The sequence below is a fragment of the Tribolium madens genome, unplaced genomic scaffold (assembly GCF_015345945.1).
Source record: "Tribolium madens isolate multiple individuals breed KSU strain unplaced genomic scaffold, Tmad_KSU_1.1 Scaffold_11;HRSCAF=98;Tcas5.2_LG3b, whole genome shotgun sequence".
Lineage (NCBI taxonomy): Eukaryota > Metazoa > Arthropoda > Insecta > Coleoptera > Tenebrionidae > Tribolium > Tribolium madens.
In genome coordinates, this window is record NW_025400975.1 from 8,350,227 (window position 1) to 8,372,510 (window position 22,284).

At 30.5% G+C, this 22,284-nt stretch overlaps 2 protein-coding genes across 2 annotated transcripts in view; both read left to right on the forward strand.

Moving 5' to 3' along the window:
* Window positions 1–10,608, forward strand: part of LOC123015667 (glutamate receptor 1-like) — a 17,703-nt gene extending 7,095 nt beyond the window's left edge. The window contains exons 6-13 of the mRNA XM_044415578.1: window positions 926–1,147; window positions 1,210–1,330; window positions 3,336–3,430; window positions 3,480–4,067; window positions 6,824–7,068; window positions 7,117–7,222; window positions 7,271–7,483; window positions 10,427–10,608. Of these exons, the coding sequence (XP_044271513.1) occupies window positions 926–1,147; window positions 1,210–1,330; window positions 3,336–3,430; window positions 3,480–4,067; window positions 6,824–7,068; window positions 7,117–7,222; window positions 7,271–7,483; window positions 10,427–10,504 (1,668 nt within the window). The 3' untranslated portion in view covers window positions 10,505–10,608. The remainder of the gene's footprint in view (window positions 1–925; window positions 1,148–1,209; window positions 1,331–3,335; window positions 3,431–3,479; window positions 4,068–6,823; window positions 7,069–7,116; window positions 7,223–7,270; window positions 7,484–10,426) is intronic.
* A 3,662-nt stretch (window positions 10,609–14,270) lies between these two features.
* Window positions 14,271–22,284, forward strand: part of LOC123015928 (gamma-aminobutyric acid receptor subunit beta) — a 34,981-nt gene continuing 26,967 nt past the window's right edge. Inside the window, 3 exon segments of the mRNA XM_044416056.1 lie at window positions 14,271–14,456; window positions 14,518–14,621; window positions 15,186–15,253. Coding sequence (XP_044271991.1) covers window positions 14,389–14,456; window positions 14,518–14,621; window positions 15,186–15,253 — 240 coding nt within the window. The 5' untranslated portion in view covers window positions 14,271–14,388.

The window sequence follows — 22,284 nt, forward strand, 5'->3', positions numbered from 1 at the left end:
TTTTTTCTCAAAAAACGATCACATTTTTATATTACTTTAATTTATATTAAGATTTATTTTCTAGAGACAAATGATTTAAAAAAAAACCGCTTAGTTCCATACTTTATATTCACTCTATATCAAACGTATTCAAAAATGAAACACTCAACAGGAAACTAATTTTTTGAGTACGGCTTACGAATTACCGGTTGTTTTATCTATAACATATTTTGTAATCGGATCTTTTTTCTTAAACTGTTTAATTTTTATTTTTAATCAGAAATTTGTAATTGAAATATGCAATATTTCCTAAAATAAGCAAAATATGCATTTTTTAATTGGTCTATTTAATAAAAAAGCATTAGATATGCATAAAAACTTATAATTTTGTTGATATACCTCTTAATAACAAATACAGGGTGAATATAAAGTATGGAACCAAGCGGTTTTATTTTTAATCATTTGCTTCCAGAAAATAATAATTAATATAAATTAAAGTAATATAAAAAATGTGATCGTATTTTCAGAAAGAAATTTTGTTTTGTTTTTGAGTTATGCGATTTTTTTTGTCAAAATTGCAATTTATGTGAAATTTTTTTTTTGAAAAAATTAAATATAAAGCAGGTAGTTGTAATCTTCAGAGTATAGCTTTTATGAGAAAAATGATTTTATAGTGGGTTGCCATTAAATTTTTTTTTTTGTAGGATTCAAAAACAAAAGGAAATATCGAAAAATTTTATTCTTGTTAAATCATTACATTTTTATAGTACTTTATCACTCATCAATTAGTTTATTCAAAAAATAAATAGTTCAAACAAAAAACGTTTGGTTCCATACTTTTTATTCACCTGGTATGCATTTTGCATATAATCCGAGTCCTAATAGTCAAAATAAATCAAAAACTAAATAAAGAAGTTAAAAAAGCGGTCTTTAATTAATTTTGTAGGTAGAAATTGAAGGATTGACTGGAGAGATACGTTTTAGTGAAGATGGTCGAAGACAAAATTACACTCTTCATGTTGTCGAAATGACTATAAACAGTGCTATGGTCAAAGTAGCAGAATGGAGTGACGAAACTGGTTTTACACCAGTTGCTGCCAAATACATTCGGCTTAAAACTAACGCTCAAATTGAGAGAAATCGGACATACATTGTAACAACTATTGTAGTAAGTTTCAATTTAATAATTTTTCGTAAAGAAAAAAAATACAAATATTAATTTTTTTTTAGGAAGAACCTTATATAATGTTACGCACACCCGAACCCGGAGAGACTTTAACCGGAAATGACCGTTTTGAGGGTTACTGCAAGGATTTGGCAGACTTGATTGCCAAACATTTAGGAATCACTTGTAGGTATACAGGGTGTCCCAGTGAATTGAAAAAGTCTTCAAATGGTAAAATTAAAAAAAAAATGTAGCGCATTGATAGATACTCTGAAATAAGTTACAATATAAACTTGTGTTTTTTAAATGTTTTTAAGCTAAACTTTTATTAAAAATAAGACGGTTTTTTGACGAAAACATGCACTTTTTAAAAATTTATTACACAAAAACTAAGACATCTAAAAATATTTTTTACTACCGCAAAGAAAAAAGTGTTGCATTTGCAAATATTAAAAAAATAAAAGCGTTTGTTAAAAATTCAATAACTTAAAAAAATAAATGGAACAACCTATTTACTGTTTTCGCATTTAAAAGATTATTACATTGTCTTTCTTAAATTATTTACTTTTAGGTGTTTATAATCAATAACTATAAAAATATTTAACGTTAAACATTAAAAAAAATAATTATTATTGTTTCAGAAGCCAAAACGTACACAGTTGCACAAGAGATGGAAGAAATATCTTAACAATCACATTTGTGTTAAACTGAATCCATTATTCTTTATTTGTACAATAAAATAATTAAAGTAGAGATTGAGTAAATGTAAAAAACAATAATTCATTCAATTTTAAGTTTAATAAAAAAACCTTAACCAAGGATTGGATTTCAATCAATCTGACACTTAGTGACATTTTGCGTCTATGTGCCTCAACCAAAAATGATAAAAACGGTTGATTTGTAAAGCAGATAATTTATCTAAAATAAGAATAATAAAAAACAGAAACATTAATACAAAGAAAAGCAAATCTATTAAAAAATAAAAACAAAAGAACTTTTTCATCAAATTTTCTGATAATTTAAAAGTTTTTTTTTTGCAAAATTATTCCAATATAGTATTCATTTTGTTTAGATACTCTGTTTCAGTTTGTCATTACTTAATTTAAAAACAAACCAAAAACAAAAAATATCAGAATAAGACAATTTGCGAAGGCAGAAGAATTTGATGACAAAACTGATTTGAAAGCCAAAGCGACGTTAAAAACAATTAAGATAGAATTTACAAAAAAAAAGAAAGAAATAAAGTTGAAAAATTGAAAAAAAGGATGCTAAAAACAAGTAAAAAGATACGACGTAAGAAAGAATAAAAACATGGAAAACGAATATTGGACTTAAAATTAGAAGAACGTAGGACAGAAATATTGGAGAAAAAAGAAAATTATGAAAAAGTATCAAAAATGGATAACAGTAGACAAAAAGATCGAAAAAAACAGAAAACCTGAAAGTAATTTAAACAAGAAGATTAAATGAAACAAGAAAATAGTAAACAGAAAAAACACATAAGTGTAATGTGAAAATCTGAGGAAACATTAATTGAATTCCATTTCGGTGGCAAACAAGTCGGAAAAATAATTGTTTCTTGAGCATTTTATGTTTACTTAATGATATTGATTACGTATATTCTAAATTTTGCAGATTTCTAAATTGTTTGATTCTTCGAAAAATTGAATTTTAAAAATTAAAAAAGTTTCCAAATTCTGATTTTTCACTTTTTTGTTCTGAAATTCTACAATTCTAACTTGAAACTGAAACTTCAATAATATTTATCTATTAGATGCAAAAATAAAAATAGAGTGTTCCATTTAAATTTTTTAAGTTATTTAACTTTTAACAATCTTCTTAATTTATTAATCTATACAAATGCTAAACACTAAAAAATTGCTACAGCTTTAAATTCTGTACTTTCGTCTTTGCAGAAGTAAGAAAAAATTTGTTAGTCTAAGAAACGTCTTATTTCCAAAACTAAGTTTAGTATAAAAACATCCAAAAATGTGTTTCATTTAAAAAAAAAACACAAGTTTGTATCGTAACTTATTTTTGGGAAATGCTGTATAGTTGAAAATAATTTTAGGTAATGTACTAGATGTCCTATACAATTTTTTATTTAATTTTACCATTTAAAGGACTTTTTCAAGTAGCTGGGACACTTTGTATACAATGATTGTTTAATTTTTTGTTTATTACAATTTAGACGAGCTGAGAGTGGTCAAGGATGGCAATTATGGGTCAGAAAACCATGAAGTTAAGGGTAATTGGGACGGCATGGTGGGCGAACTAGTCCGCAATGTGAGTCTCAACACCAACAACAACACCAAAACCTTTGAATTTTTTACAGGAAGCCGACATAGCAATCGCCCCCATGACAATAACCTCCGAACGTGAACGTGTTATCGACTTCAGCAAACCCTTCATGTCACTAGGAATTTCAATAATGATCAAAAAACCAATGAAGCAAAAACCGGGAGTTTTCAGTTTCCTCAACCCACTTTCAAAAGAGATTTGGGTTTGCGTGATTTTCAGTTACATAGGAGTGAGTATCGTCCTGTTCACGGTGTCAAGGTTCTCGCCTTACGAATGGCGACTCCTGCACCTCACCGGGGAACACCGTGAGCCCCCAGGCCAGCACACAACACACAATTCCATGGCGAATGATTTCACCATGTTGAACTCGTTGTGGTTCTCACTGGGGGCTTTCATGCAACAAGGGTGCGATATAGCCCCCAGGTCTGTCTCGGGGAGGATTGTGGGGGCAGTGTGGTGGTTTTTCACACTCATTTTAATCTCATCATATACTGCCAATTTAGCGGCGTTTCTCACGGTGGAGAGGATGGTAGCGCCCATTAACTCCCCGGAGGATTTAGCCTCGCAGACGGAGGTCGAGTATGGGACGCTCTACCATGGGGCAACGTGGGACTTTTTCAAAGTTTGTAGAAAAAATAAATCGCGTTTTTTGCAAAATTGAGTGTCCCAGCGAGTTGCTAATAATACTAATCATAATTTTTTTGAAAAAAGTTTGTAACTTATTTTTGGAACAGCTATACAATAATATTTATCTAAAATTTTTATAGCCATGATCGGTTAGGTTCTGCCTAATGAAAATATTTTCAAGATGGTGGCACTTCCTGTTACACCAGAAGTGGATATCAAAAATAGAAAGTTATGTTTTTATTGCGTTTTTGGATTACTCAAGTGATTTAGAGAGAGTTTTTCAAAAATTTTTGGATTTTATATCTAATTTAGAGATTTTTAAACTTCGTAATGAGCAAGTTTCTGGTTAAAAAACTAACCAAACCGTTCGAAATAGTCAAAAATAATGTCAATTTGGAAGTTATTTGCTGATTTTTCGGCTTCTATTGACAAATTTTTTTAAACTAATTGAATTTTTGGCTCAAAACGCCCTAAATTACTTTACTTTTACACTGAAAATTTAATTAAACGCAAAAAACTCATTCCAAAAATGTTGGTTTTGGTAATTTTAAGTACAAAATTTATTAAAAAACTGATTTAGCTGAAAAAATTTGAAGGCTCTAACAAATGTTTTGTCAAGAGACTCCACTATTTTCCATACAGAATATTTTATAGAAAAGTCGATAAAAACATATTATACCGTAATTATTTAGTGTACTTAATAAACGTTTTTGCAAAACTTTTTGTTTTTAGATATTTTGCAGTCCAAAATATTTTTTACTTGATTTGTAAATTTTTCGGCTTGTTTTGACAAACCATGTGTAATAAAAAAAATTATACCTCAAAAACTAGCTAAATCGGTAAAATAAGTCAAAATAAAGTTTTTATAGGCATAATTTTGAAAAAAAAAGCAAAATAATAAATTTTCGAGCTCACAAATCAAATGAGTAGAATAAGCAAAATAATTTTTTTGGATTTGAATCTTCCTATTCAAAAATCGATAACTTTACCATTTTTTATTATGTTGAAACCGTATTTGGGTTTACGAGAGAGAAAAGTTAGATCTTTCCTTTGGTGTATTCATAATTGGAAAAAGACTGAACAAACCGCCAAAATGTAAGGTTACGTTTAGGAAACTTCAAATAACCTTAACTCATTTTTCTAAATAAAACACCCCAATTTTTTCTTTACTAAATGGAGGAGAATTTAGTTATGCTTCAATCAGTATTAACATTCTCTTTGATAGTTTTCAAGTTATAGTAACTTTTTTTGATATTGTGAGAAATTCATTAGTCACTTTAGCATAGTTTGTCATAGAAATAAGAAAAAAATAGAATATCAAAGTTATTTAAATTTAGATTAAATAAAATTAATTTGTATTTACGAAAAAAATAACACAATTGTGAAAAAAACTTGGCATTTTTTCAGTGATAAATATTTCTATGGCAAACTATGCGAAAACTACCATGGATAGTAATGAATTTCTTCCATTGTAAAAAAAGTCAAAATAACTTGGAAATCATTAAATTTAGGTATAGGGAATGTTGATACAGATCGATGCAGAATTAAATTCTCTTTCATTTAGTCAAGAAAAAAATGGGGCCTTCCATTTTAAAAAATTCAGTTACGGGTATTTGAAGTTTCCCAAACGTAACCTTAAATTTTGGAGGTTTGTTAATTATTGTTGCAATTATAAATACACAAAAAAAGATCTAACCTTTTTTTTTTCATATGCCCAAATACGATTTCAAAATAATTAAAAATGAGATCGATTTTTGGAGACGAAGATGCAAATTAAAGAATATTCAAAAAAGTCTAAATATTTCAAAAACGGTTAAATTTAGATATAGAAAAGTCTGATAAAAACTCTCTTAAAATCAAAAACGCAATAAAATTATACACCTTAAAAATATTCTCATTGAGCAGAACCTAACTGATTATAATTAAAAACAAAATTTTAGATAAATATCACTGTTAGAACTCCGAAAACTTCCAATGTGGGGTTTGACCGGATCAGCCTGTATAAACTAATTTTGGCACTCACAAATAGTAAAAATTTCAACCACATTTAAGTAATATTTTTAAATTTTTTAAGTAATAAAAAGTAATTTAATAATTTTTATGTCAAAACCTGTTAATATTAAAAGCAGTGAATTCGGATTGTTTCTTTATAATAGTCCAACAGTAATCTCGTGACATATTTTCATACAAAAAACTTTTGTAACAAACACTCTTCAGATTTTGTCATTTAAATTTTTAGAAAAGACTCCAAATGCGAGTCAATGAAATGTATCTTAAGACCCATTTGGTGATAATTTGCCATCAATTTGGAAAAAAAATAAGAAAAACGAATCAAACCTATTTCGCTTGAAAACAGTAAAATGTAATTTCATAATTTTTAAGTCAAAACCTGTCAATATTAAAAGCATTGAATTCAGAATGATAACAGTAACGTTTTTTTGTATATCCAAAAAGGTTAGAAAAAATTTCCAAAATTCAATTAAAGAAGAAAAAACAATAAAAAAATGGATAACAAAGTATAAAAAAATTAAAAAACCCTTAAAGTTTGTAATAAATAAAATCAAAAAACAAGCAAAAAGCAAAAATCAAGAAAAAACTAAACAAATAGTAGTAATATGAAAGACTATAAATTCCAGTTTAACAACAGCCTTTATGAATTTTTAAAAATTAAAAATGGTCAATAAACTTTTCTAACTAGCTGGGACACCCTGTACAAATGAGTTTTTTTAACAAGTAAATATTTCGTTGTAGAGGTCACAAATAACGCTTTACTCAAAAATGTGGGAATATATGAATTCGCGGAAGCACGTTTTTGTGAAATCCTACGACGAAGGGATTCGACGAGTTCGGACATCGAAGGGAAAATACGCCCTTCTCATAGAATCGCCCAAAAATGACTACATCAATGAGCGAGAGCCTTGCGATACGATGAAAGTCGGGAGAAATTTAGATGCGAAAGGGTTTGGAGTTGCAACCCCTTTAGGCTCACCATTGAGGTATTTTCACAATTGAAACTAAAAACTACTAATTTTTTTTTCTAACAGAGACGCTATTAATCTAGCAGTACTAAGTTTGAAAGAAAATGGAGAACTAACAAAACTAACGAATCGGTGGTGGTATGACAGAACTGAGTGTATTCATGACAAACAGGTATTTTTTTCTTTGTTTTTCTTTAAAAAAATTGATGATTTTTCTCAGGATGCAGCAAGAAACGAGTTATCTCTAAGTAATGTCGCGGGAATTTTCTACATACTTATTGGAGGTCTTATGATAGCTTTGGCTGTTGCTCTTATTGAATTTTGCTATAAATCGCATACAGAAGCTGTGAGAGCGAAAATACCTCTCAGTGATGCCATGAAGGCCAAAGCTCGTTTGACTATTGGCGTCGGAAGGGATATTGATAATGGAAGGGTAATGACATTTTATAGTTTCTATAAAAACGCAGTTACAACTTAAGTGTCTAATTATACGACATATTTTATTTCATAGTGTCGCATAAATAACGTGGATCTAGACAAAAAAAATGTAATAAGAAAGCTTGTCTAGCAAAAGTTTTAAGAAGAAAAAAAGTAATAATTTCGTTGTGTGCTTTAAATTTTTTTCCGTTGACCTGATTATTAATGCCAATATTAATGAATGATTTTGTCTAAAAAAGAATGCATTTTTAGCTGAAAGTTATAATTTCTTAAAGATTATGAGACAATGAGTGCAAAAAAATATTCAAAAAAGTCCACCATAAAACCGTCAAATAACAAATTAAAAATGAGTTGTTTTACTTTGTTTTTTAAACTTTTTCCGATCAGTTTTCTTTATAACAGCCCAACAGCAATCTTCTAACATATTTTTATTCAAAAAACTTTTGTGACAATATTTGAAAACCCTTTGTCATTTAAATTTTTAGAAAAGAACTCCAAATGCGAGTGAATGAAATGTATTTTAAAACTCATTTGGCAATCATTTTGCAACAATTTGAATTTGAAATAAATTTTAAATCACAGGTATTGATGCAGAAAGTAAGAAGGAAAAAAACTGCAACGTGAAAAAATGCTACTATTATTTTTATTCAATCCTCTATGTCAAATTTAAATTTTATCTACTCTTTTCTTCATGTTAAAAATAAAATCTGCGGTTGTTAGTTGTTAACGATCTTTGACATTAGATTTCATTGTTAAATTTTACTTTGACATCTATAAATATCGACCAAATTGGCTACAAAATCAGTGAGAATTGAATAAAATTTTATATTGTACACGACGATAAAATTTTCATTATCTTTTRAAACATATTAGCGTCTCGGCTGACGCCTCGACGCTAAATTGCTTTCAAAYTTAAAATTCWATTTTATCGTCTTATATAATAAATAAKTATTGTTTAATTAAAGGCAAATAAACATAAAGATAATTTAACWAAAGATATAAAAATTCACGTTGTTAAAGGAAATAATTCATTTTATATTATTTGTTTSAGAACTGCTGCTTCGGCTGCAACAGTGRTATTAGTATCTATTACCTCGTGTTTCACCATAAATCACGACAACCATTTTATTATTTTAATATTTTTGCCATCAATCTGGAAAAAAATTAAGAAAAACGAATCAAACCATTTCGCCCGAAAATATTAAACAGATCTTCAAATTTTGATAAAAACTAAAGCAAAAGCAAATCAAATAATGACAGTGTCAAAACTATAAAGTGACTTCTCTTTCATTGTCATAGATACGATTTTTTTTGCAACAATACAATTTTATCTAAACAAGGAAATAATTCCAGTGACCCTCAAACCGTGTACCAATAAAAAAAAGAAATAATTAATAATAGAAAAAAAGTAATAATTTCGTTGTGTGCTTTAATATTTTATTCCGTTGACCTGATTGTTAATACCAATATTAATGAATGATTTTGTCTATAAAAAGGAATGCATTTTTAGCTGAAGGTTGTAATTTCTTAAAGATTATGAGTTCAAAAAAGTCCACCACCTAAAATCGTCAAATAACAAATTAAAAATGAGTTGTTTTACTTTGTTTTTTAAACTTTTTTCGATCAGTTTTCTTTATAACAGTCCAATAGTAATCTCCTAACATATTTTCATTCGAAAAACTTTTGTGACAATATTTAAAAATCCTTCAAATTTTATCATTTAAATTTTTAGAAAAGAACTCCAAATGCGAGTCAATGAAATGTATTTTAAGACACATTTGGTGATAATTTTGCAACAATTCAACAACAATTTGAATTTTAAATAAATTTTAAATCGGGTATATTAGTGCAGAAAGCAGGAAAATTATTGTTCGTAACAAAAAACTGTAACGTGAAAATTAAACGTTTAATAAAAAAAAAGATAAAGATAAAAAAAATCACGTTTGTAAAAGAAATAATTCATTTTTTATTATTTGTTTGAGAACTGCTGGTTTGCCTGCAACAATGGCCATTAGTATCATTACCTTGTGTTTCACCGTAAATCATAATCACGACAACCAATTTATTATTTTAATATTTTTTGCCATCCATGTTCATAAATTTAGAACAAAATAAAAAAAAACAATCAAACCATTGAAAACCATTTCGCTAAAAAAATAAACAAAAGATCCTCAAATTTTGATAAAAACTAAAGCAAAAGCAAATCAAATAATGACAGTGTCAAAACTATAAAGTGACTTCTCTTTCATTGTCATGGATACGATTTTTTATTTTTTGCAACAATACAATTTTATCTGAGTAAGGAAATAATTCCAGTGACCCTCAAACCGTGTACCAATATTTTGGGGTTAAATAACATTTTAAATAATAATTGTGTGAGTTTTTTTACTGTAACCGAAATTTCTGTACTCTTTCAGTTTTCAACTCCAAGACCGTAAACACCCTATATTAAACAAGTTATTATTATTGTAAACTAGTGTTATTAATCGCCTTGCTTCCTTATTTAAAATTTATTATATAAAAGAGTTAACGAATTTGTCATTTTACTAAATTTTAGAATTTACACTTCCAAATTAACCAAAAAAGTACAAAAAAGTAAATTAAATGAAATTTTAAATATGAAAGCCTAAATCCACCATAATAATAGAAAAACTTTAATTTTCCTCTCATTTTTTTGCAAAAACGCATCACAAAATAAACTCCTTGGCAAAAAAATCACTTAAATTGGAAAAAAAAGTGCACAAATCAAAGAAAACATTTTGAACAAATATGGAGCAGCTGGATGAAACTAAATTGTAGTTTTTATTAATAGAGTACATACCTGTTGAATTCTAAAAATAATTTAATCGAAAGTTCTAAACTCAATAACTTTATCAAATGTCAACTTCCGCCAAAGTTTTATTGTAATTTTCTGATTTTTATTAATTTCTAATTCCAGTACTACACTCCTGCCAACCAAATCGCCGGTGGTAACGAACAGGAGCAAGCCCACAGCAATACTCACACCCAAGTGTAATAAGTTGCCATCATATCTCATCAAGTGCGTCATATTAATTGTAATATTTTTACTTAAACGTAGAATGTGTCAATTTAGTCTGTGGCTATTAAATATTACCTGTTTGTTGTATCTTTTTTTTCTGCATCCATCCATATATAAAAATACATCATTAAAATTAACTTGGAAGAGTTTGAAATACTACATATAATTTCGATTATTAAGTTTGGGGTAGGATTTAAACCCGAGATAAATTCCCGCTTTACTGAGACTTCTAAACAACTTGGAAGTCAAGTTTTTTGAAAATTTTACTCAAACCTCTTGTGATTGAGGGAATATAAGGTAAAGTTATAACTGTTTTCTCTAGTTTGTTTGTAAAAGTCGTGGAATTGCTGATCATTTTTCTATACTTAACTTCCTGAACCATTTTGTTAATTATGTTAGTATCAAAACCATTATACTTCGCTGCATCTTTAATAATTTTGAGCTCTTTTTCAAACCTTGCATGAGTCAAGGGAATCAAAAAGTTAAAACTAGCCATTTTATGTTGAGGACAATGATGTGAGTCCGCGGTGATATACAGGGTGCGCCCCAGAGAAAAATGCCATATAGGGTAAGATACCAGGAACATGAAAAAAATGTTAAAAAAAAATTATCTATAAAAATTTCGAAGTTATGAGGGTTTAAAGTTTGCACTTTGACTATATTTATTTCTGTTGGAAAAATAATTTTTCAAGTTTTTTTGCTATAGGCTATTAAAAGAGGAAACAAGGAAGCTGTATCCTAAATTGTAACTCTGTTCAATGTTATTTGTGGCTTTTATTGGCAAAATTTTTGTCCCTTTACTAAATAATTGTAAAAAAACATATACAAGATCATCAGTATCCTTAAATAAATATAACAAAATGTCAAATGTCAAAAAATAAATGTCAAAATTTTTAAACATTTTTTTCATGTTCCTGGTATCTTACCTTACTTGAAAATTTTCTCTGGGGCGCGAGTTCTGGCGCACCCTGTATAGTGTTTTTCCAATAAATATCAAATTCTAATGGGTTATTAGTTCTAATTACTAAAGTATCTAAAACTGGTAACTTTCCTTCTACTTCTTTTTCACAAGTGAAATTAATACTTTCAAAGCGGTTGTTTAAAATTTCGAGGAAATGCTCAATGGTACATTTATTAAGATCAAGAATGACAAAAATGTCATCCACATATCTAAACCTAATTCTAGGAAAATATTCGAGGTCATTTTCTAAATCCTTTTCAAAGTTTAGGAACAATTGGGTTAGAAACACGCAATTTTCTTATTATTTTGACAATAAAGTCACTTTGACAAATGAGACAAAAATGTTTGTGAATTTCAAATAACTAAAATTCCGACAGAGCTAAATTTTGGTGGAGATCTTGGGTACACCATTAGGAATAAAGTGTCAAAAGTCCCCATCGATCCCATGTGTGCAAAAAATGTTATTCGGGGTCCAAAGTCAAAATTTGAAGTTTTTTAGATTTTTTTCGAAAACGGTTAGTTTTATCAAAAAAGTAGCCCAGACAAAAATTATAGATCTTAAAATTATCTACAAAAATGATCCTTTACTTTTTTTCTAAGAATCACCATTCCTGAGATATTGCGATTCTAAAAGGTGAAGGAGTCACGTTCTAAAGTCTGTTTTTTTTTTTTAATGGAAATGCCAAACAGTCTTATCGTTGACACCACTAGTAAATTCATTCCTGGTAATTTTAATAAAAGAAGTTGTCAGTTCTGGTTTTTTGAATTAATTTGAAAACAATGTCATTAAACGTCAACACAAAAAATTGTCTAAGAAAATTTTGAGACGAAACACCAAAAAAGGAACAAATTCGGTACCGCTAACAGTTTTTAGAAATTCGGAAACGAATAGTTCGCAAGCAGGAAGTTAGAACAAGGACCCGTTAAGATGTATTTTAGACGCAATTTGTGATGCAGGTTTGCTAAACATTCTCAATTTTAAGTAAAAATTGACAAGAATACAAAATAAACATGAATGAGAAATAACCTCGGAAAGAACGCAATTATATTAGTGTATTGTGCATCGTTTTTGAGGAACGAGTTGAAAAAGTAACAATTTTGAAACTAAAGTGAAGAAGCATTTAAAAAATGCATTAACTTTGAGCTCATTTCAATAAATACACAACATTTATTGCCAATCATCATAATACCTACTTGTATCTTTTGCTAAATGATCCTTTTTCTTCAAAGTTTTTGTAGCAAGATCCTCATTTTTGTCCACAATTTTGTACTTGTACAAACAAAATTTGTGGCTATGGAGACAAGCTGCTACCAATTTTTTCACCAAAATTTTGACTTGGTAATTTCCACTTAAAAAAAAAAACAAACTTTACATGATATGCACATACAGAGAATTTTTGAAACATTTTTTCCCTGTTCCTGGTATCTTATCTTACTTGAAATTTTTTTTTCTACTGCATGAAACTTATAAATATCGCGATTTCATTAGAATTAAAAAGAATTTATTTGGTAATACATACATGGTGTTCAAAAAATCGCGCACTTCTTTGAAAGAGAGTAATTGGTTTGTCTCCAGAGTACTGAGAAAATGTTTAAAAAATTCTATCTGTCAAAAACTTTTGACATTTATTTTTTGACATTTGACATTTTTTTATGTCTAATTAATAATACTGACGAACCTGTATAAGTTTTTTGATAATTATTTAGTAAAGGAACAAAAATTTTGTCAATAAAAGCTATAAATAACATTAAACAGAGTTACAGTTTAGGATATAGCTTCCTTGTTTCCGCTTCTAATAGCCTGTAGCAAAAAAACTTGGAAAATAATTTTTCAAAGTCAAAGTGCGAAATTTAAACTCTTAAAATTTTGAAATTTTTATAGGCATTTGTCTTTCAGGCGCGAGTTCTGGCGCACTCTGTATGTGCATATGATGTAGAACGTTACTCCTTCAACTGTTAGAATCGCGATATCTCGGGAATGGTGATTCTTAGAAAAAAAGTATAAAGACTATTTTTCGTCTGGGCTAGTTTTTTGATAAAACTCACCGTTTTCGAAAAAAATCTAAAAAACGTCAAATTTTGACTTTTGACCCCGAATAACTTTTTTAGCACACATCAATGAAGACTTTTGACACTTTATTTCTAATGGTGTACCCAAGATCTCCACCAAAATTTTGCTCTGTCGGAATTTTAGTTATTTGAAATGTCTATTTTGTTGTAAGGACCATTGGTGATCCTTTTTTTCCGCGAATTCTCACCCTCCGAGATGAATTCTGGTCAAATAAGCACAAGATCAAAGCGTTTGTGGTCGGTCGATTTAGTTATCGCGAAATAGAACAGAGTCCGTGACCAGGTCGCTTCTGTGCCAGGCGCACTCTAGGCCAAACGCAATTTGCTCTTTTGTAGTAATTGCGTGACGACGGTGTCACCGGAAGCGGTCGCGTGCTAGCGAGGACCTTTTGACCGTAAACCGGCGATTAGCTAAAAATATGGTAAAATTTAAAGTCGCACCCCTGCAGTAGGTATCTCCCACTGTCGATCACCGGTTAAGGAGTATTACGTCACAGGGCAAGCAATAATAAGAGTCGTGGTTTAGCTGATGGTATTGATTGGTTAGGTCCAGGTCCGCGACTGCGTTCCAACCCCGTTTCAACCCTCCAACTTCCGTTTCACTCAATTTCTTTGTGTTGGAAGGAGAGGAAAGGAGAGAGTTGAGGGGGTTGTGACTGGGGGCTGCGATTATTTCGCACAGTTTCGCCACCATGCGCACTGAGTGAGGAGCTAGCTGGGCCCAGAGACCACTCCTAGTGTTGGTGCCTGATGTGACACAACAGTTGTCCTCCAAGTGAACAGTGCCGAAATGCCAAGAAGCAGGGGACACGTGTAGGTGCCCCAGGAGATGGGGCACAGCCGGGTGGTGTGGCCAACCGTGCTGCTGGCCCTCGCCCTTCCCTGGGCTTCCGCTGGGTGAGTAGACGACTCCGGGTGGGCCCCCTTTGTGCACAAATAAGAGTGTTTTTTGTTGTAGATCTCCGGGGGCTGGAGGCAGCTACTTGGGCGATGTCAACATATCGGCAATCCTCGACTCGTTCAGTGTCAGCTATGACAAAAGAGTAAGACCGAATTATGGAGGTAAGTTGGAGTGTGTTGTGCGCCCATCGATGGTAAATGGTACTAGAGATGGGCGTTCGGCGTTGGCGCGGGCCGCGTTGGCAGGGTGGGGCCAGATCGATGCTCGGGGTTGGGTTGCCTAGCGACGCGCAGCATCTCCCAGACCGCCATAGTCGCGGGCCCACCATTGACTTGGTATCGGTGGTGGTTTCAGGTCCCCCCGTGGAAGTGGGAGTCACCATGTACGTGTTGAGCATCAGCTCCCTTTCCGAAGTGAAAATGGTACAAAGTAAAAGCGTTTAGTGTTTGAAAATCCCCCTGACTCGCGCGCTTGGCGGCCTGGGGAAGCGGGTTGGTGTTATGTGATGGTTGTTGGCTTGCAGGCCCTCCCGTGGAGGTGGGAGTCACAATGTACGTGCTGAGCATCAGCTCGCTGTCCGAGGTCCAGATGGTATCTATCATTAATGCCGGACTTGTGTATTTGTTGTGTCGTGTCCCGCCGTCCCCGGCCTCGCGCCAGGGCAGGTCTAGGGCACGAGTTTGATTTGGTTTTCATGTCGCGACTCTCAATCTTTGCGCTTACAGGCCCGCCCGTGGAGGTGGGAGTCACCATGTACGTGCTCAGTATCAGCTCCGTCTCCGAAGTCTTGATGGTACTTACTTCAATACTATAACAAACCACTTGTACTTTTACGCATACAGGGTGTGTCCTAAGGTGCGGACCAAACACCTCTACGAAATTCGAAAATCACACAAAATTCGAAATTACCTAATAATATACTCCACAATTTAAAACAAATAACCTTAACCAAAAGAAAAGAAAAAAAAATTTGATAAGCACTTAACTATAACCAAGAAAACGTTACACAAACTTCATACAAAAAAAATTAAGGTTACTCCAGACCATGATTACGACGGCTCTTTTTCTATAGAACTTAACACAGTAAATGAAAAAATTTGAAAAAAACCTTCTTTTATGGCATTTTTTAAGTAACCGCGACATGAACCAAAATGCCAAAAATATATCCCATCAATCAAGATTATTTTCAATAAAACAAACAATTTTTTCAGTAATTGTATATGCACAGTTGGGGACACGGAATCCTGGACAGTCTTTTCTTGTCATTTCCAAAAATATCAATGTAAATGCACCTTTACCGTCATTATGATTGATATTAAAAAAACTGTAAAATTGACTTTATACATCAATTTTTGCAAAATGCCAGCTGTATCAATTTTTTATAAATCTCGAGCAATAGCTTTGGAAATTCCAAAAACTTCAACTTTGTCAGTGTCAAAAAGACAAATATGCCAAACATTAAAAGCTTCATTTATAAATACCTAAGGTATAGTTTAGAAAGTTTGACAACTGAATGACACAACTGCCCAGTTTTCCGTGTCCCCCACTGTACTATGTAGGCGCATGTCTATAATAAGATTTCTATAAAATTTCTAAATGCAGCATGCTTCGTTCAGTTTAATTGTATGAGAAAAAAATAAGAACAAATGCAAAAAATTGTCAAACTTTCATTTGTGTATTACAAACCACTCTTATATTAAAAAATTATCCCGACGCATCCACCATTTTTAAAACAAGTAATAAGTGAAGGGCGAGTAAATAAACAAGACGCTTTGCAAATAATAAAATCGCAACAACGCTTATAAACAAACATCACGCGTCAATATTAGAATTTGTGTTAAAATTTTCAAAAATTTTAGTTAATTTAACTAGTACAGTTAGTAGTGCAAAATGTCAAATGCTGATAATCTACAATGGACCTGCAAAAGCAGCAAAAAAGGCAAGAAAAAAACAACACTAGTAAATGTGAATAATGTCATGATAAAAGTAAAAACACAAAAATGGCTAAAAAATGTGACATTTAGTCATAAAAGTAGTCACTTTTGTGACGTCAGCAAAAAACAATTTTTTAAGAATTCTGCCTTCAAACATTACGATTATTAGCGATTCTTTTTTACATGTTTACATTTCCAAGTTACAGGGAAAAAAACAATATGTATAAATTTTGACAATTGTCAATGTTGAAAGATGCGATTAAGTGTAAGAAATAAAAATGTTTCACGACAAAGAAATAAAAAATAATTAACTAAAATTAGCTCAAATAATAGAATTATTCATAACAATTATACAAAGTTTTTTCGATTTTGAACTAAATAAATCGGTAACCGATTGTACCTTAACAATATTGTTAATCCCTCCAAAATTTCTTCAGAAATGCATTGGTAAACCTTTGTCTCTTCCAAATTGCTCTGTCTTTTTCCGTAAATTTAAAATTCAGTAATAAGACCAACATGTTTTATATTTTATACATCATTTTTAACCAAATTCGAAAAATTGACTCTGATTGGTCAATAAAAGAGTTTTTTCTTTTAAACAAAATACAATAAAATTAAAATCCTAAAAATTCTATTTAATACACAAACCAGTATAATTTTAAAAACTATACCGGCGCATCCGCCACTTTTATAATAAGTAATAAGTGAAGAGCAAAATTAAAATTAGCAAGTAAATGAACATGACGCTTTGCAAGTAACGAAATCGTAACGTCAGTATTAGAATTCGTATTAAGACTTTCCAAAATGTTAATTAATTTAACTAGTGCAGTTAGTAGTGCAAAATGTCGAATGCTGATGATCTACAATATACCTCTCCAAAGACAAGGAAGAAACAACATTGGTAAATGTCGTTAATGTCATAATAAAAGTAAAAAGCTTAGGCGCAAAAATGGATTTTTACTCCATGGCTAATGATGGGATATTTAGTGATAAAAGTAGTCACGTTTGCGGAAAAACTATTTCTGTATGTCTCCAGATTGCGTTTACAAAAAAAATTTTTTTTTTGTCTCTTTTAAAAATAAAACCGCTAAAACTGCAAAAAACAGTAAATCTGTAAATAAAACTTTATTATTTTGACTCAGTGGAAAGAAAAGTTAATTTTTTTCTTGATTTTGGACATCAATGTTATCAATTTTGACATCATTTTCAAAAAAGTAAAACCGCCAATGTAATAAGACTTAAAAAGCAGAGAAAAATCATATATGTAAGTCAGAATCAAAAAAAAAACTTTTCTTTCTACCGAGTTAGAATAATGAAATTTTAATTTCAGATTTGCTCGTTTCTGGAAAAGCAAAAAATGTGTTTCCTTTGCAGTTTTCGCGTAAAATCAAAGATTAAAAAATTTTTCCTCTTGTAAACAAAATCCGGTGACATTTTGTATACAGGGTGTTATCTTTTGAGGAATTCTTTCTTTAAGCACGACTGTTAACGATTCTTTTTCAAATGTTTACATTTCCAAGTTACAGCTTTTTGAATGTGACTAATAAAAAGGAAAAAAACAAAATTTTGACAATTATTAATGTTGAAAGATGCAATTACGTGTAAGAAATCAAAACGTAAAATTAAATGTTTCACGACAAAGAAATTAAAAATGATTAAACCAAAATTAGCTGAAAAAATAAATTTATTGATAACAAATATATAAAGTTTTTACAATTTTGAACTTAATTAATCGGTAACCAATTAAAGAAATATTGTTAATCCCTTTAAAATTTCTTCAAAAATCAAATTCGTTTATTAGAAATTGCATTGGTAAACCTTTGTCTCTTCCAAATTGCTCTGTCTTCTTGGGTAAAGTAATAAGACCAACGATTTATTCTTACAGCGACAAAATCATTTTAAAACATTTCGTTACAAATCAGTGTTTTGACAGTGACAGCAAAAAATGGGATCGAATGTTTTTGGTCACAGTATATTTTATACATCATTTCAAGCAAATTCGAAAAATTGCCTCTAATTGATTAATTTAAAAGAGCTTCTTCTAGTTTGTTCTTGAAAACTCTTTCTTGAAAAGCTTTTTATAGTTCAATTTCGCGTCTAATTAAACTTTCTTTCAAGTTATCGAATTAAGAACATATAAGTTGTGATTCTTAAAGTGTCAATTATTATTTGTCTTTTTAAGACAAGCTGAAACTTCTCAAGTTCTTCTTTTTCTAGTCCTTCAATTTATTTTTCTTTGTTTACTTAACATCGTTATGAAACTAAAAATGAAGGGGTGAGTGGATAAAGGTGTCACTTGGAGTTATAAGCATGGTACTTTTTTCCAATTTGTTTTTGGTAAAAAAAATTGGCCTATGTGAATATTGTTTCCTTGTTATAAGAAAACTTAGGTAATTATGTTTTTTTATAGATTTTTTACCGATAAAATGTACGTAACCCCTGCATCCACTATAATGAATCAGTTTATATTATTAAAAAGTTGATAAAAGTGTTATGTACCAAAAAATAAGTTTTATTTTCCAATATAAACTTTGTGACAACTATTGCTTTATAAAAATATTTCAAGTTTAACAAAACATTTATAAATAAAATTCTAACGACACAATATAAAAAAGTCCGCTTTTATGCTGTCCCGAAAATTAACATTCTCATTTAAAAGATTTTTTTATTGTTCACTAGGTGTAATTTTGAAGATATTTCATCGACTTTTCGAAAACGGTTTTCCATATTAACATCATATTTTTCAATAAGAGACGAAATATGTAGACAAAAATATACCGAAAAGTCACCAATTTAAGTGAATTTTTGCTTGTTTACATCACGTTTTGTTGCAAAATTCTGTTAAAACATATTGAAAAATTACCAAATTGAGTTGAAAATAACCTTTTTTATTATTTTTTGGGCGTTTTAGCACCTTTTTCAATTAAAAATTTACTAAATTATTTCGTCACAAATCGCTAAATTTACTCCAAAATGGTGTTGTTTTAACTTTTTTAGATTGTGCTAAAAATTTTGTTCAAAAATAATACCATTTTTCGTTTTAGGACGTTTTTTTAGTCAAAATCGCAAATTTTCGTCAAAAATGAATAAACTATCACGAAACTTAAATTATTTTTGCTTCTTTGGAGAGTTTAAGCATGTTTTTGAGCCGAAAAAAAATCATTTGGTTGCGTTTTTAAGTCTAAAACAAAGTTTTTTCTTTAATTCTATCTAAAAAACATACCAAAATTAATACATACCAGGTGAATAAAAAGTATGGAACCAATCGTTTTTTTCGTAAACTAAGCACTTTACGGAAAAAATAATTAGTGTAGCGTAAAGTCCAATTAAAATGTGACCATTTATCAAGAATAACATTTTTCGAAATTTCTTTTAGTTTTCGAGTTCTGGAAAAAAAATTTTTTTTTTTTAAATGGCAACCCACCATGGTAATTTTTTTAATTAAAGATTATGATCTAAAAATAACCTCTAATTAAATAAAATTGTTTTTTAGCCAGTACTTTTTTTTAATTAATTGTTAAAGTTGCGTTCCGAGCTCATCACGAAGATTTTCCGAACTTAACCGAAGTGGTTGTTTCATACTTTTCATCATGGGAGAGCGCTGATTTCTATGCAGGTGCTTTGGGGTGGTTTCGAATCGACTAAAAATAGAAGAAAATGATTTGTTTTTACATTTTTTGATCCACCCAAAGCACCTGCACCAAAAACCGGACTCTCCAAAGACCAAAGTCATGAAACGACTCCTTCGTTCAAGTTCGGAAAATCTTCGTGATGGGCTCGGAACGCAACTTTAACAATTTATTAAAAAAAAGTACTGACTAGAAAACAATTCTGTTTAATTAGAGGTCATTTTTAGATCATAATCTTTAATTAAAAAAGTTACCATAGTGGGTTGCCATTTAAAAAAATTTTTTTCCAGAACTGGAAAACTAAAAGAAATTTCGAAAAATGTTATTCTTCATAAATGGTCACATTTTAATTGGACTTTACACTACACTAATTATTTTTTTTGTAAAGTGCTTAGTTTATGAAAAAAATGCTTGGTTCCATTTGTCAAGAATACGTCGGAAAGTAATTCAATTAAGTAAAAATAGTGTTATTTGTGCTTTTTTAAAACATTTATTTATTATTATTTATTTATTTAAACATATTTTAACACTTTTATCCACTGTTTATTCAACAATCCAAGTTGTACATAACGCCTTTAGCATTCGGTAATTTCATTCCTAATAGAAACCAACACTTAAAAGTCTTTTTCAATAAAAGAATATTGCGAAAAAAAATGTTTTAAAAGAAAATACCAGTTTTCAAAAAAATGTTATCTTAGTCATTTTAACTGATTTATTAAAGTAAGAGTAAATCGGAGAGGAGCCGTCTCAAATAACAAACATTGGAGACTTTCGATCAAAATTGCCCAAAAATGGTTGCGCCTTTGGACACAACCTGTGACCAACACTCGGTGTTTTCAATCGTATCGCAATGTATTGTAAAAAAACAAACGCATTAATTTGTACGTGTTGCAAGTCTCAGTCTTGATACTAAGGTCTTGTAAAATCCGGGCAGAGTCTCCGGAACTGAGAATGTATGTTTGTATGTATGTCGCAGTCTTGAATACTTGGACTGTGTGCATGGCCTCAAGTCTGTTTGCCAGCTTTAGTCGTTGCGCCCGGGCGCAATAATCGGATAGATGTGGAGCGTCGACCAGGGCTTGAGACCCCGATGGAAACCAAATCAAGGTTAAAGGTCACTGCAGGACGTGACCCTGGCCTGCCCCTTTTTTTCCGATATATCTGTCAAGCGCGCGAGTCCACCCCCTCTGCCTCTCCTCTCCCCTTATATGGCCTGCACACTGCACTCGGGACGCAGATAAGTAACCGCCTGAGTGTCGGCATGCTGCATCAACAACCCCATCATACAACTAGTTGTAGATTTTTTTTGCATGTTGCTCCAACCCCAATACACTGACCATCGCAAAAAGGAACATCTCCAAATCAGACCAAAAAGGAGATTTTTCTTCAGTTAAATTCACATAGATGTAGAATGTAGAGTAGTAATTAGTAGTTTGGTGTCCATTTGGAAGCATAACAAAAATACTTTTTTCATTTTTAAATATTTCAACTTTTGCTAAATCAAATAACAGACAAAAGAACAGTCAATTAATTCAATGTTGAACATAATTGCATAAAAATTCAGGCAAAAACAGTACTTCACACTTGGCAAACTTTTTCTTTTTTCAAAAACCTGATTTTTCATTCAAGAACAAAAAAATGTTAAATATTGAGACTTTGGCTGTAAAAGTTTTTGGCAAAACTGTCCAAAAAGCTAATTCAACCCAAAAAAAAGTTTTCTTTAAGTAACAATTATTCAGAGGCCTTTTTATGAACCAATTTAGCAACCATAAACATGAAATGTTTGAAGTTATCAAACAAGTTCAAATTTTGACCATCACAAATTCTAAACTTCGAGCTCAGTTCTTCAAAATCCATCTCATTGTTAAAAATTTGTAATGTTAATAGAAACAACAAGAAAATCAAAACGATTGAATTGATGAATTGATCATTTTGTTTTTTTTACTTTTTTAAAAATTTGGAGTAATGTTAGTAAAAGCAACAACAGAAACTGTCCTCTTTAAAAACAGTAAAAAGTTACAGTAAATGCTTCAAAATAATCAAAAAATCAAAATGATGCAAAATTGATCATTAATAAAACATCTTGACTTTTTTTACTTTTTTAAAAATTTGTAGTAATGTTGGTGAAAGCTTTAATTTCTTAAAGAGGACAATTACTATTTCTAGCAAAAAAGTACAATAAACACTTTCAAACGATCAAAAAACCTTAACGATGCAAAATTGATCATTAATAAAATATTTTGACTTTTTTTACTTTTTTA